The sequence below is a fragment of the Argiope bruennichi genome, chromosome 5, assembly GCF_947563725.1.
Source record: "Argiope bruennichi chromosome 5, qqArgBrue1.1, whole genome shotgun sequence".
NCBI classification, from domain to species: Eukaryota; Metazoa; Arthropoda; class Arachnida; order Araneae; family Araneidae; genus Argiope; species Argiope bruennichi.
This window is the reverse complement of record NC_079155.1, coordinates 134,497,841-134,510,540: the sequence shown is the minus strand read 5'-3', so window position 1 is coordinate 134,510,540 and position 12,700 is coordinate 134,497,841. Positions and strand designations below refer to the sequence as shown.

At 32.6% G+C, this 12,700-nt stretch overlaps 1 protein-coding gene across 1 annotated transcript; it reads right to left on the bottom strand.

Annotated features, from left to right (window-relative positions):
• Positions 1-7,508: 7,508 nt before the first annotated feature.
• On the bottom strand, positions 7,509-8,771 carry LOC129968425 (degenerin mec-10-like). Its single transcript, XM_056082282.1, has one exon. The coding sequence runs from the start codon at positions 8,769-8,771 to the stop codon at positions 7,509-7,511; it is 1,263 nt and encodes a 420-aa protein (XP_055938257.1).
• Positions 8,772-12,700: the final 3,929 nt, after the last annotated feature.

The window sequence follows — 12,700 nt, the reverse complement described above, 5'->3', positions numbered from 1 at the left end:
AAATTACGCGTAATTTTTAATTAAAATTCTAATTAAAAATTTTAAAATATCGCTCCACGGTACACATTCCCGACCTCCATGGTATATATATGCCAAATTTGATAACTCTATGTCAAACGGCTTGGACTGTAGAGCGCCAACACACACACACACACACGCACACATACATTGAGCTTTATTTATAAGTATAGATTATCACATCGGGCTTTGGCCGAGGATTCCCGGCCACTTCGCGAAATGGCCAGCCAAAGTAGAAAATACAACATTAATTGCAAGTATTTCGGACTTTGGCCAAACCTCTTGGCGAGTTCGCGAATTGGCCAACCAATTCGCGAACTGGGAGTAACACAGCGATTCTCAACCTGTGGGGGGCGCCCCCCTAGGGGGGCGAGAGCACACTAGAAGGGTGGCGCAAGAATATCCAAGAAAAAATATTACTTAAAAAAATTGATTAACTGACTGAAAGGAAAGCACACGTACACATAAAAAACAAAATACATTTCGACATATTTAATAACTCATTAAAGTAAAGCAATTTACTAAATCAAAACTTACTTAATCAAAATATACTAAATTAAAAACAAATTTAATAACTATTAGTGACTTCCTTGGGCCTGTCTTGCAGAGCAAAGTTTTTCGAGGGAAATGTTAGAAATGGTCACTCTCAGCTCTTTTTCTATATTTAGCCGAGATCTGTATTTTGTCTTCCAAGAAGCCACACCAGAAAATCCAGTTTCACAAAGGTGGGATGTTGAAAATGGTAATAGAATGCGAAATGCACTTGTTTTTAGTGCAGAAAAATCATCCTCTACTCCTGCCCAAAATTCAAATAGGGATTTATTACTAAATTGTTTTTTAGTTTCGCCCCTTGTTTTGAAGTTTATGGATTTTTCTTCCTCATCAATTGAGAGTCCTTCGGGAGTCTTTTGAAATGGATCCCTAATCCACTCGTAACTTGTTATCAGTTTGTCGTCAGCAAGAAAATACTTTTTAAAATTCTTTGCCGGCATGGCTAAATGATTTTCAATAGTAACAAAAACAACTTTGACATGTTCTTCATCAGCCTTGTAAGTTTTAATACAATCATCCTCATTCACAAACATTGTTAGGTTTTTTTGCTTTAAATTTCTAAATTCCTGCTCCACAATTCCTACAATTCCTATTTTCTACAAAAAGCATTACCTTTATCATTCGTATCCAACATAAGTGTATTTGCTCCTTGGAGTTGAAAATTCAAGTTATTTAATTTCTCGAATATGTCGACCAAGTAGCTAAATTTCATCACAAATAAACCATCGCAAAAATTTTCTTCATCCGGTCTGTTTTGTTCTTCTAGGAAAATGAAGATTTCTTCTCTTAATTCATAAACACGTTGCAAAAATTTCCCACGTGATGACCATCTTGCCTCGCAATAAAATAGTAACGCTGAATGTACTTAACCCATGTCTTTACAAAGTGTGGAAAAGATTCTCGATTTCAGGGGTCTCATTTTCATACATTTTATTACGGTTACAACCATTGTTAACACAATATTCAGACCAGGACTCATTGCTTTCGAAGCCAAAGCTTCTCTGTTTATCATGGAATGTGTGCACTGAGGCGATTTCTGTTTAACAATTGCTTGTATACCTTGGAATCTTCCGGACATTGAACAAGCACCATCGGTGCATATTCCGACTCAATTTTTTCATTCTATGTTTGCCTCGTTCATAAAATCATTTAAAACATCAAATAATTAAGCGCTGTTGTTTTAAGTTCTATTGGTTTGCAGAAAAGTATTCTTCTACTACTGACTATTATCACAAAATCAAACGTAGCAATTAAATGAGCATCTTTATTATATCTGTTGCTTTTTGCAACGAAACACTGACACTGTACATCTTAAGCTATATCACCAATTGACGAGCAACAGTATCATTTGAAAGAGGTATGGACTGCAATTGTTTTGAAAAATTATCTCCAAACTTAACTTCTACAATCTAAATTGCTGCTGGCAAAATAAGTTCTTCACCAATGGTGTGAGGTTTTTTACACCTGGCTATTTTATATGAAACTTTGTAAGATACAATTAAAGCTTTTTTATTCACAGACAGAGTTTCTTTAAAAAATGATTTTTGCTTTTTATATGATTTTAATTTTAATTCGAAGAATTCTCTGGGTTTGTTGACGTACTCACTATGAAGCGTTTCGAATTGTCTTTTAAGTTTATTAGGTTTCATGCTGCCTGTGGTCAACATTTTTGAGCAAATGATACACAGGAGCCTTTCTTCTTCATTTACTTCAGTACTGGTAAACCCAAAATTTAAGTATTCTTGAGAATATTTTCTTGATTTTATTTTCGGAACCACGCTCGTCTGTGTACTTGTTGATGCTTGACTATCGTCTAATGCTTGCTCACTTCCGCTTGAAAATTTATTCATGAATCTGCATAAATCTGCTGCCGTGAATATTTAATATGGTGAATTGCAATTAACACGAAAACATATATAACATACACGTTCACGATAGATTCGATAGCGATAAAAGGATCGACTCCAATGAGACTGGCTGGAATTGAAACTTGCGTTATCGAACATTTTCCTTCTTCATGGGAGAAAACATTTGCTCGGCGCATGCTGGAGACAGCATCTGTCGTGTGTATGCCATTCCACAAACATTACTTATTTTTTTCTCTTTTGTTTAGTCATGCTTCTGTTTTATTTCTTTTATTATTCGAAAAAATGTATTCCCAGTTTTTAAATTTAGCTCACTTCATCTAGGTTAACTTTCCTTAACGAATTTTTCTACTTTCATATTCTTTTAACATTCTCTCCCTGTTTGGCTTTCATTTCAAATGTAATATTTAAATTTTTCCCGCTTTCATTCGCTTCATCTGTTTACCGTCCGCTTGACAAAATGCCAGATGTGGATTTTCGTCAACGTTGGCACGCTTTTACTCTTGTTTTGGCAGTTAGTTAAAAAATAATTTAAAAACAGAATCCAAAACACTCAATATACATTATTGTTGTATATATTTTATTGTAAGCGGGGGGCGCGATGAAAATTATGATTGAAAACTGGGCCACGAATACTGAAAGGTTGAGAGACGCTGCCGTAACATATACATTTTTCCACTTTCTAGCGCACGAAGAGAAAGTATTGGAATCATCAAAAAATTTGAGTGAGAGATTTCGGCGTTTCAGACCTTCCCAAAGTCCGAAAAAACACATTTTTGAAATGAAGTATATCTCTGAATAAAAACCAAGCTTCAAACTGGATGGATGAAATTTGGTTGTAGATTTTATTCATATTTTTAATGGGATCCATTGAGAGGAACAATGTCTGCCCATGCAAAATAGGATGCAATAAATGCAAAACTTACACAGATAACATACACAATTATCATCTAAAATGTAAAAAAATGATACATTTGAAACGAGACAGATCAAGGTGTTGCATGTAAACGCGCAATAACAGAAAAATAAATGAAATCAAACATGTCATCTTATGATTGCAGTTTAATGTTAGATTTTGGTTTCAATACATGGGAAGAAAGGATGCCTATTCGATTTTCTGGCATTGCACGTCGGCGACTTACAAGATTCAGCAAAAACGTTAGACTCTCGCCAATGATTAATCTTTCGTAATTATTGTACCATACAATTAATGCACAAATTATTACAATACAAGGCAAACAACTCTAATATGCGGTGCACTGAAAATAAAAATCTGAGCAATCCTGAGATTCATGGCCTTGATAAACAATTTTATGTGAAGCAGAGTGATAACATTTTAAATCGAGAGCAGGCAAGAAAGTCTTGGGAAGCCCCTCCTTTAACAGTTCTGGTTTATTTTAAAGTGTCAATTAAATTATTACAATACAAGGCAAACAACTCTAATATGCGGTGCACTGAAAATAAAAATCTGAGCAAACCTGAGATTCATGGCCTTGATAAACACTTTTATGTGAAGCAGAGTGATAACATTTTAAATCGAGAGCATGCAAGAAAGTCTTGGGAAGCTCCTCCTTTAACAGTTCTGGTTTATTTTAAAGTGTCAATTAAATTGTAAAGTAGCCTACTACATTTATTTTAATTTATATTTAAATAAACTTATTTCATTTCAATTATAATTACTAATAAGATAAGATTTATTCAATTATAATTACTATAAGATAAGATAAGATTTCTAATAAAATAATCTCTTCCGTTTTCCAGAGAAAAAAAAAGTATGAAATTTTATTACGGACATCAAAACATAGAACTGATATGTATATTTTAAATTTGTTTTGATTTAAAAGAATTTAACTCTTAATGACAAAAACAGCTATATTTCCAATAAAATGTCACAGTCTCATTTCAATCTGGAATGAAACAACAACAACTTAAGACGGTTAAATTAAAATTGGATAAGAGAGAAGATTTGTAATATTTATTTAAAAGTCAACCTCATTAATAATTAATAATGATGAGATTGATATGTAAAAAAGTTATTAAAGTAAAAAGTTAAAGTTAAAAAAAAAAAGTAAATGTTAAAGTTAAATTAAAAAAAGTTAAGTATAAAAGTTAAAGTAAAAAAGTTATTAAAAATATTTCAAAGTGTTACCAATAGAGGATTCCGGAAACAAACAATAGAGGATTAATACATGAAAACTGATTAAACAACTGATTATTTATTTGATTGGACCATGTTCGGTGAAATTTATTCAAAGAATAATACTTATTACAGATTCGAAAGCTCAACCATTTTCATAAACTGAAAAAGAAAACTGAAAGAAACATCAAAAGGAAAAGGCTGGCACTGAGTTCATTGACATTCAGGTTAAAGCATTGCTCTGCGTGGAATCCGGCTCGTAGTAAAACAGATTGTGGATGAATCATAACGTGTCAAATCACGGAGTGCAGCTTGTTATGGAGTGAAGGTGGAGGCAGGTTAGACCCATCGATTCCTATCTTATTTCGTTGCCAATCAGTTTTCCCAAACAGCTGATCTCTGGTTATGCAACTATTTGAAATTAAGAGTATAACGGCCATATGTTTGAGCATTGGTACAACTTGAAAAAACATTTCGACCAGAAATTGCCCCCATTCTTTGGAGTATTTGCTGTTTTGTGTGTTATCTTCAATCCAATTTACTTTATGGCATACGGCACAGTTGATACTGCAATCCTTATATACTTTTTAGCATTTTGCTTCTATCTTTTTGAGAACAGCTTTAGCTTTTCCCCTATGGCGTATGGATTTTCTTTGTTTTTCCGTTTATCCTATTTTTCTTTGTTTTTAATAATTTTAAAAAATGAATAATGTTTATAAATTGGTTAATGAAAAAGAAGTAACTTGCTTCACAACTTTTTATTTAATACTGAATGAAACTCGGAATATTAATTGTAAAAAAATATTAAATATTAAACTAAAAAATGCGTTTTAAATTCTATGCAGAATCTTTGCATTTCATGTGCAATAACTCAAAATTTCACGAATAGTTTGGCTTGAAACATTATTAGAGTTTTCTTGAAGTAATTATCTCAAGAATGCCTTGAAATAATTTATATCGCATGCAACATTTTATATTATTTTATTTTGTTTGAAAAATGACATTAAAAATTGCTGATAATAGTCATTTGATACGCTCTTAAGTCATTATTTTTAATAACACTAAAATCCTAGTACATTCTCCAGCTCGGAGAATCGTGCTTATTTATATGCTTTATTTGAATTACTAAGAAGTTTGACTTCAATCTGAAGAAATAATTAAGTTTGTGAATATTTCCCACAAAACAGCTTAGATTGAGGATTTTTTAAAATCCGCCATAATTTAAGCGCACAAATATTTTATTTTTAATAATTAATTAATTTTAATCCAAAAATCTTTCTTTATATTTCCTTATTATTAATTTAACAAAAAAAACCCCGCACCAATTATGTTTGGTTACCTTAATTTCAAACATCAAACTGTAACTTTAATCAATGTTGAAATTTCGAATCATGCCGCGATAACCATAACACAGCCTTTCACTTTTATTTCATTTTTACAAATTAATGCACTTTACAGGCACAATAACTCTATAATTATTTCAATATTCCACAACAAACGAAGCTACTTGAAATAACAAAACTTGTTGCGGTTATCAGCAACAAGACTTCGCAACAGTTGCAGTTGTCGGGCAAAAATTTCCCGTCTGTCGACTCACTTCCATTTGACGCTCGAGAATTCTGGCATTTAAAGTGAGCAGTCTGCCATCCAAAATCTTTGTATTAACAGTGGATTTTTCGGGTTTCGATGACAAGAAATATGGAGCATGCGTAGAAATATGAAGCAAATAGGTTGAAATATGGAGTATTCCCTGCCAAATCAAAAGGCATGGGAATAATGTCTTAGCTATTAAAGCATAACAGCTGTTAGTAACATTCATTCTACTCTCTATATAAACACTCGAATAATGGTCAACAAAATAATTCTAATAATTACAATCATTTACATAATAATAACATTTTCTATAGGCTACGTTTCGAATTAGATTTTTCCTTTTAAATGAAACACCGGTTCCTAACGACTCTATTAGAATAAACACATTTCTATGCAGATATTTTTTTCATTTATGAATTTAAGAAGTTCTCGCGTTCTTTCGGGTTACCCTTCTATTCTTGATAGTTCGTATCATGCATTTAAATCACTAAAAATTAGACTTAGGGAATTACTAAAACCCCTGTTCAGATATTTCAATAATTTCTATTTTTATATTATATATTTAATAATTCCCATTTATAATAATTTCTTAATTCCAAAAATTAAAAAAATTTACCAAATAATAGAAAATAATTCTTTCACTCCACAGTAAATCATTATTTTTAGGAAATGAACATTATTATTGCTGTCATTTTAAGGTTCCTGTTATGGTAGCAGAATGATAGACATTTCGATAAGCAATGCGATTAAAGATTATTATAGAGAAAACCACAAGCGTACATTCATGAAATATTGTTCTATTCATTAAGTACAAGAATCAGTTTCTATCAGTTGTATAATAATTGTAGTCGAAAAGACGAGTAGAACATTTGTGATCATGAATGAGTAAATTCATAGAAACAACAACAACAACAACAAAAAAAAATATGACCAGTGATATAATACTCGTGTGTGTAAATAAATAAGAAATGAAACATGCTGTTCCCAAAACATATATACCCCCAACAAAGGACTGAAAAATAAAAAGTGATATTTTATAATAACAAAAGAAGCTCAATAATTATTAAGAATAATTTATATTACCGATACTACTACTTAAAAACAACGTTCTTAATCGATACGTAGATTCTATCGAAGAACAAAAAAGGGTCATGAATGCCTCTGAAGGATCGATTCTCAACAAGCGTAAGATGATAAGCGACACTTTAAGCAATTTTATGGTAAAAAACAATAAAAGGAATAATTTTGAATAATGTGAATTTCGTCAAGAAAAATAGAAGTGAATTTTGAATGCCGGAAATGAAAGCTCATGAAATGCGTCAAACATACACCTCTATGAAATGTTACATGTTCAAACTGAGTAAATCAATACGCTCTTTCACGTCACACATCAAATAATTCACGAGAAAGAAGAATGCCTCCATGAGTTCACACAAAACAAACAAAGAGAGTCCGAGCCAAAGTGCGAATTCGCCACCTAAATTGCTAAGCATTTCAGAGTCGTGAAACATTCCCGTTTGTTCATAGACAGATCTCTCTAGGGTTGAAAAGAATATGCGAACTCTGGCATGATATTTTCTATACAACTCAAGGGACGCTTCAGAAATGTTGCTAATATTTTTCTCCAGGAAGGATGCACTCGAAGGCCAAAGAGCTTTCGTTATTTGTTCATTGTAATGCTTGGAAAGGCATGGCGGCGGACACTGGCAATCAGCACCATGGGTGGCGAGATCTTTTACCAAACTATCCAGGCAATTCATCTCTGCAGAATTTGTTGTATTGCAATGTTTGTACGGTGACATTGTCCAGAAAGTAGGTTCTATGCAACCACATTTGGCGAAGTTGTATTCTTGAATACAAGCTTGTACACATAGTGTCCGACTTTTCATTAGAGATCTTGTTTCGTCTCCATAGAAAACGCATTCATCTTTATACGGGGCTGGCAGTCTTCGCATGACCGTCTGCTTCAAAGCAACGTGAGTTTCAAAACCAGGTGCTATGGTGATTCCTTTATCTTCAGGATTGGGTTCGTCGGAAGGATCGTGTACTACAATTCTAATGCCAGTTGTATGGGATATGGAAAGATATTGGTCAGGCTCGATACTCAAACTCATTTCCAAACCGTTGCTTGGCCCGACGGACGTTTCTATTAGAACGTTTTGAAAATCGCCATTTAATTGGTTGAAAGTAAAACAATTGCCATAGCGCATATTTAAATTATGTCTGAATTCACAAGGCTTGAAATTGAAAGAACAGCTTTTTACTATTTCTTGAAGCTGATACCCCGTGTTCTCTCTATTAAATGAGCTTAATTTATAGTATTTTTCAAGAAACTCAAGATGTACTTTTGATTCGTTGTTATTTCGTAAATGGAAGCCTCTTCTCTCAGGTAGCACGAGAGGGGGTAGTCCGGCAATTCCGCGGACGGAATCACCTAAACCTTCCTCTTTCACGTAATCTGGGCACTTCGAAGGATCTTGAACGCACTCTGCGTGAATCGCTTTCATTCGGTTCATGTTACAAATTGTAACAGCAGGAAAATGCACTCTTTCTTGTTGTTCTACTCGCAGAGTCACAACAATAGGGTACTCAAAGTATACCTTCATGAATTTATAAATTTGATAAGAACAACCTAGAAAGGCTGTGACAAAAATTAACAACCACATGAATTTATTGAAAAAGCGTTTTGAATTTCCAATTTGTGAAAAAACATAGACAGAGGAATTTCGAAGAATTTCCTGAAAGCTCATTTTACTTGTTCATTTATAATTTTCATGAATTTTTTAACTGAAAGATAGACAAAAGATTCTCGAACTTGTGTTTCCGTTCTATTTATATCAAATTTGATTTAAAGAATAAAAGAATTAAAAGAATATAGCAATTCTTTTTATTTCGAATTATAACAGGAAATTCTTTAAATATACAAATCCAATTGAATTACATTTCGCAATACCTCTTTCAGAAAGATGTGAAGTTACCTTCTCAAGAATTTGACAGAAAGCACTTAATGAATTTCATTGAATAAATATTATGCATTCTTATTCTTTCATTTTCAATGGCTATTTTTCAAATTTCAAGAATTTTTAACAAAATTAATTTCAAAACTATTTAATCGAGATATTTAAATGTCGATTTAGCAATCATTGACTTTAAAAAGTTACTTTGCAGCGTTTAAAAAGTTACTTTGATATTTTTGCAGGGCATATAAATGGCAATAATGCAATATTTTTAAAACTAAATGAAGTCAATCTGTCCTATCGTTGAAGGAATGCAAGAAAGTTCTACGAAATGAAATAACTTACACTTTTAGAAATTATATCACAAGCAATTATTAAACAAATTTCAAATCAAAATTTTGAAAAATGTGATAAAATTGTTATTTAAAAACACAGAGAAAAATCCTTTTTTTTTTCCTTAATATTATGGCATGTTCTTCAATTCTAGGTGAATGAAAATTTTCTGAATGTTCCTTCTTTCACATTAATATTTCTAGTGTTTATTAGTTTCTTGTAACGGAAGAATTCAATCTAAGACTCTGAACGAAACTGTAGCTCTTTAGAACAGCATTCAACCTAAAAATAAATGGAAGCTCAAACAAAGTGTCTAAACACAATTTCCATTATCTAAAATGACTAAAAATAAATACCATGCGATTCCACAAGAGCTGTTAGTAATGTTTTAGCAATTTATTATGGCAGTGTTTCTTACTTGCTTACAATTAGCTATAGAAACCAACACGCAAACTTTCCCGAAAGTAATAAAAGAACAGAGTGTTCGTGACAGACTGCACTCATAATGATGATGATTATTAGTCGGTTCTTTTATTAACTGCACCAAGTCGATGCTGCCGCTTTGAAAAAAAGCGTACTCTTTGAATGTCATCTTACTTTAGTTAACTTCAATTTTTTTTTACTACTTCAACAGAAATATAAAAAACGTATACGGAATATGTAATAATTGAAATGAATTAGGCATATAAGAATTATTTAACCTAATTATACATTTTAGTAGCCGTTATAAAAGGGATCGATACATTTTTCATCGGATAAGAAAATTAAATTTAAATGTCATATTACAAAATATCAGAAAATTATAACGATATAAACTTAAGTTCAGGGAATTTTATTTATTCTGTTTTTTTACAATTAGTAACGGGAAACATGTTTGTTTTCATACAACAAAACTCCGATATGCTTCATATGTAAAAGATGGTTCAGTGTCTTCGGCAGACCAGTCATACTTTGCACCAAGCAGACTTATGCATGATTTTCTTGATGAATCATTCCCAGACAGATAGCTCACTTTTGTGGCGATCTCCATTCGACTTCTTTTTGGGATGAGCCGACTGTTTGCTAAAGAGGCTCTTGAGGAATGACGCAATCGGATTCCTCAACATCTGGAGGAGAATCTCCTTCATTGCATCTTCACTCCATTCAATACCTGATGGTGTATTTTTGAATTTCTATACAAAACTCTCATTTGCACCCATTAAGTGAGTCATTTTTGCATATTCCATGCTTAGCAAAGAACTGTGTCAATATTTAAAACTGGTTTCTATAAGGTTATTTGATACAATGCAATGAGGGTTGAAATGAGACTTTTATCATTTATGAAAAGTGATAAAAATAAATTCATATCAAAATTATTCAGAATCGAACTTATTAAAATATTATTTTTACTGGAGGTTTAATTCTTGTAGTAGATTGTATAAATTAAAAAAAAATCGCAATAATTCAGATACAAAATTAAAATCATGAAAAAGTCAAATAAATTCTAATTTGCTGTAGGGACGTTAGCTTATCAAGCAACAACTGAAATAGCACTTTATCATAAAATTTATTTTGTTCAAAGGCAAGCAACCACAATCAATCTTATTGTTTTCTAAAATATAAAAAAGTATTACTTGTCAAGATTATCGATATTCACCAAAAGAATGGACACGAAATGTTTTGCAATGCTGTTCATTTATGATTTTTTTAAAAAAAATTTAAAATGTCTTTGGTTCATAGTGTGATAGGTTTCCTTTAATTTTGAACAAAAAATCGTTCAACGTAAATGGATGTTCTTCCGATATTTCAATGAAAGTATAAAGACATTGAGGAGCCTAGCTTTTTATTGAGGTGGAAAAGATGACGGAATATAAAAGATGATACCCATAAAACTATTTTCATTTCTTATAATTTCTGGTTTATTTTCAAGCGCAACAATTTCCTTAGATGCTTTTGTGTAGACATTTTCTTTTTCTTTTCGAACATAGCGAGACATTTTAGGATTAATGTTTGATTTACAGTTCCATTCCTTGATTGAGTAGATTTCATTTACTTAAAAAGTATTTACTAATTTATATTTATTCCCGATAGTGGTACTAAATAATTGACGCTTAGAAACGGCAACATCAAGGCTTAAGTTTCCTTATTTGTCAAAATAACACTTTATTTCTTCTCATTAACTTTTTAAATAAGAATTTACCTAAGCTTTTCATACAAAAACATTCAACTCTTTTAGCCTAAACGGCAAAGCTGCCTCATTTATTTGATCTAACCGCTGTTTCAATTCAGCCGCCCTTTTAAAAAACAGGGAAATCAATTTTCTTTGTGCAAGCCAAAAAAAAAGTCATCAAACCGAGGAAGAAATATTATTTACAACTCATACCTGTACATATTGTTACAGGTATTATGTTACAGGTTACATAAGAAAGACAGTTTTACAGTCATCCATATTGGATGCTGTCGGATCTGTCGGATACTGCCAGTGATCCCAAAGCTTGTCGACGAATTTGAAGACTTTGGCGACAAAATGGATAATGTTCGAAACTTCAAGAATTTGGTCATTCCGTCCATTAGGAACCGAGATACGTCTGATTGATCTAGAAGATTCTAGGCCCACCTCCCGGGAATTATAAAAGGCCGGTACTCGCAAACTGTGGTGTTGTCGAGAGTGGTCGTCGTGAATTATAGTCGGAGTCTTCGAGAGGATGGCGAAGCAACAGCGGAGTGCCAACGTTGCTTGGAACGAGTGCTGAACTGCTGTGTGCCGAATTTTGTTGTCTACTGTGGAAGCAGCGTCGTATCTTTTGTGTAGTAGCCAATTGTAAGAAGCAGTGAGTCGGCAGCTAAAGCGAGAAGAGACAGTGAGAAGTTCAACCGTTGGAGAGACCGTAGAGCGAAGCTCCGAGGATTCCTTCTCTTTCTGGATTTTGTCTGGTCAATTCGTGTGCTGTAGACGATTACTACTTGTGGAATACTGTCTAATGTCCTGTGTTCGTCTCGGCTGTAAATACAGTACTGTGCGAATTAATTGGGACAAACACAAAAGTTGTTTAATTAGTATAGGTTAACTTACATGCATGGTATAGCAATCTAATACAAAATATCCCCCCTTCTAGCTTGAATGAGATCCTGCACACGATTTGGCATAGATTCCACTAAATTAGAACATAAATTTTTGATCTTGTCATCAAGAAACTAAACTTTTATAGCATTCTCAATCATTCTTTTCTTTATTGAACAGTCCATTTTACTCACACGTCTCTTTA

Coding starts and splice junctions, on each gene's coding strand:
- LOC129968425 (XM_056082282.1), bottom strand. CDS start 8,771: ATGAAGGTATACTTTGAGTACCCTATTGTTGTGACTCTGCGAGTAGAA.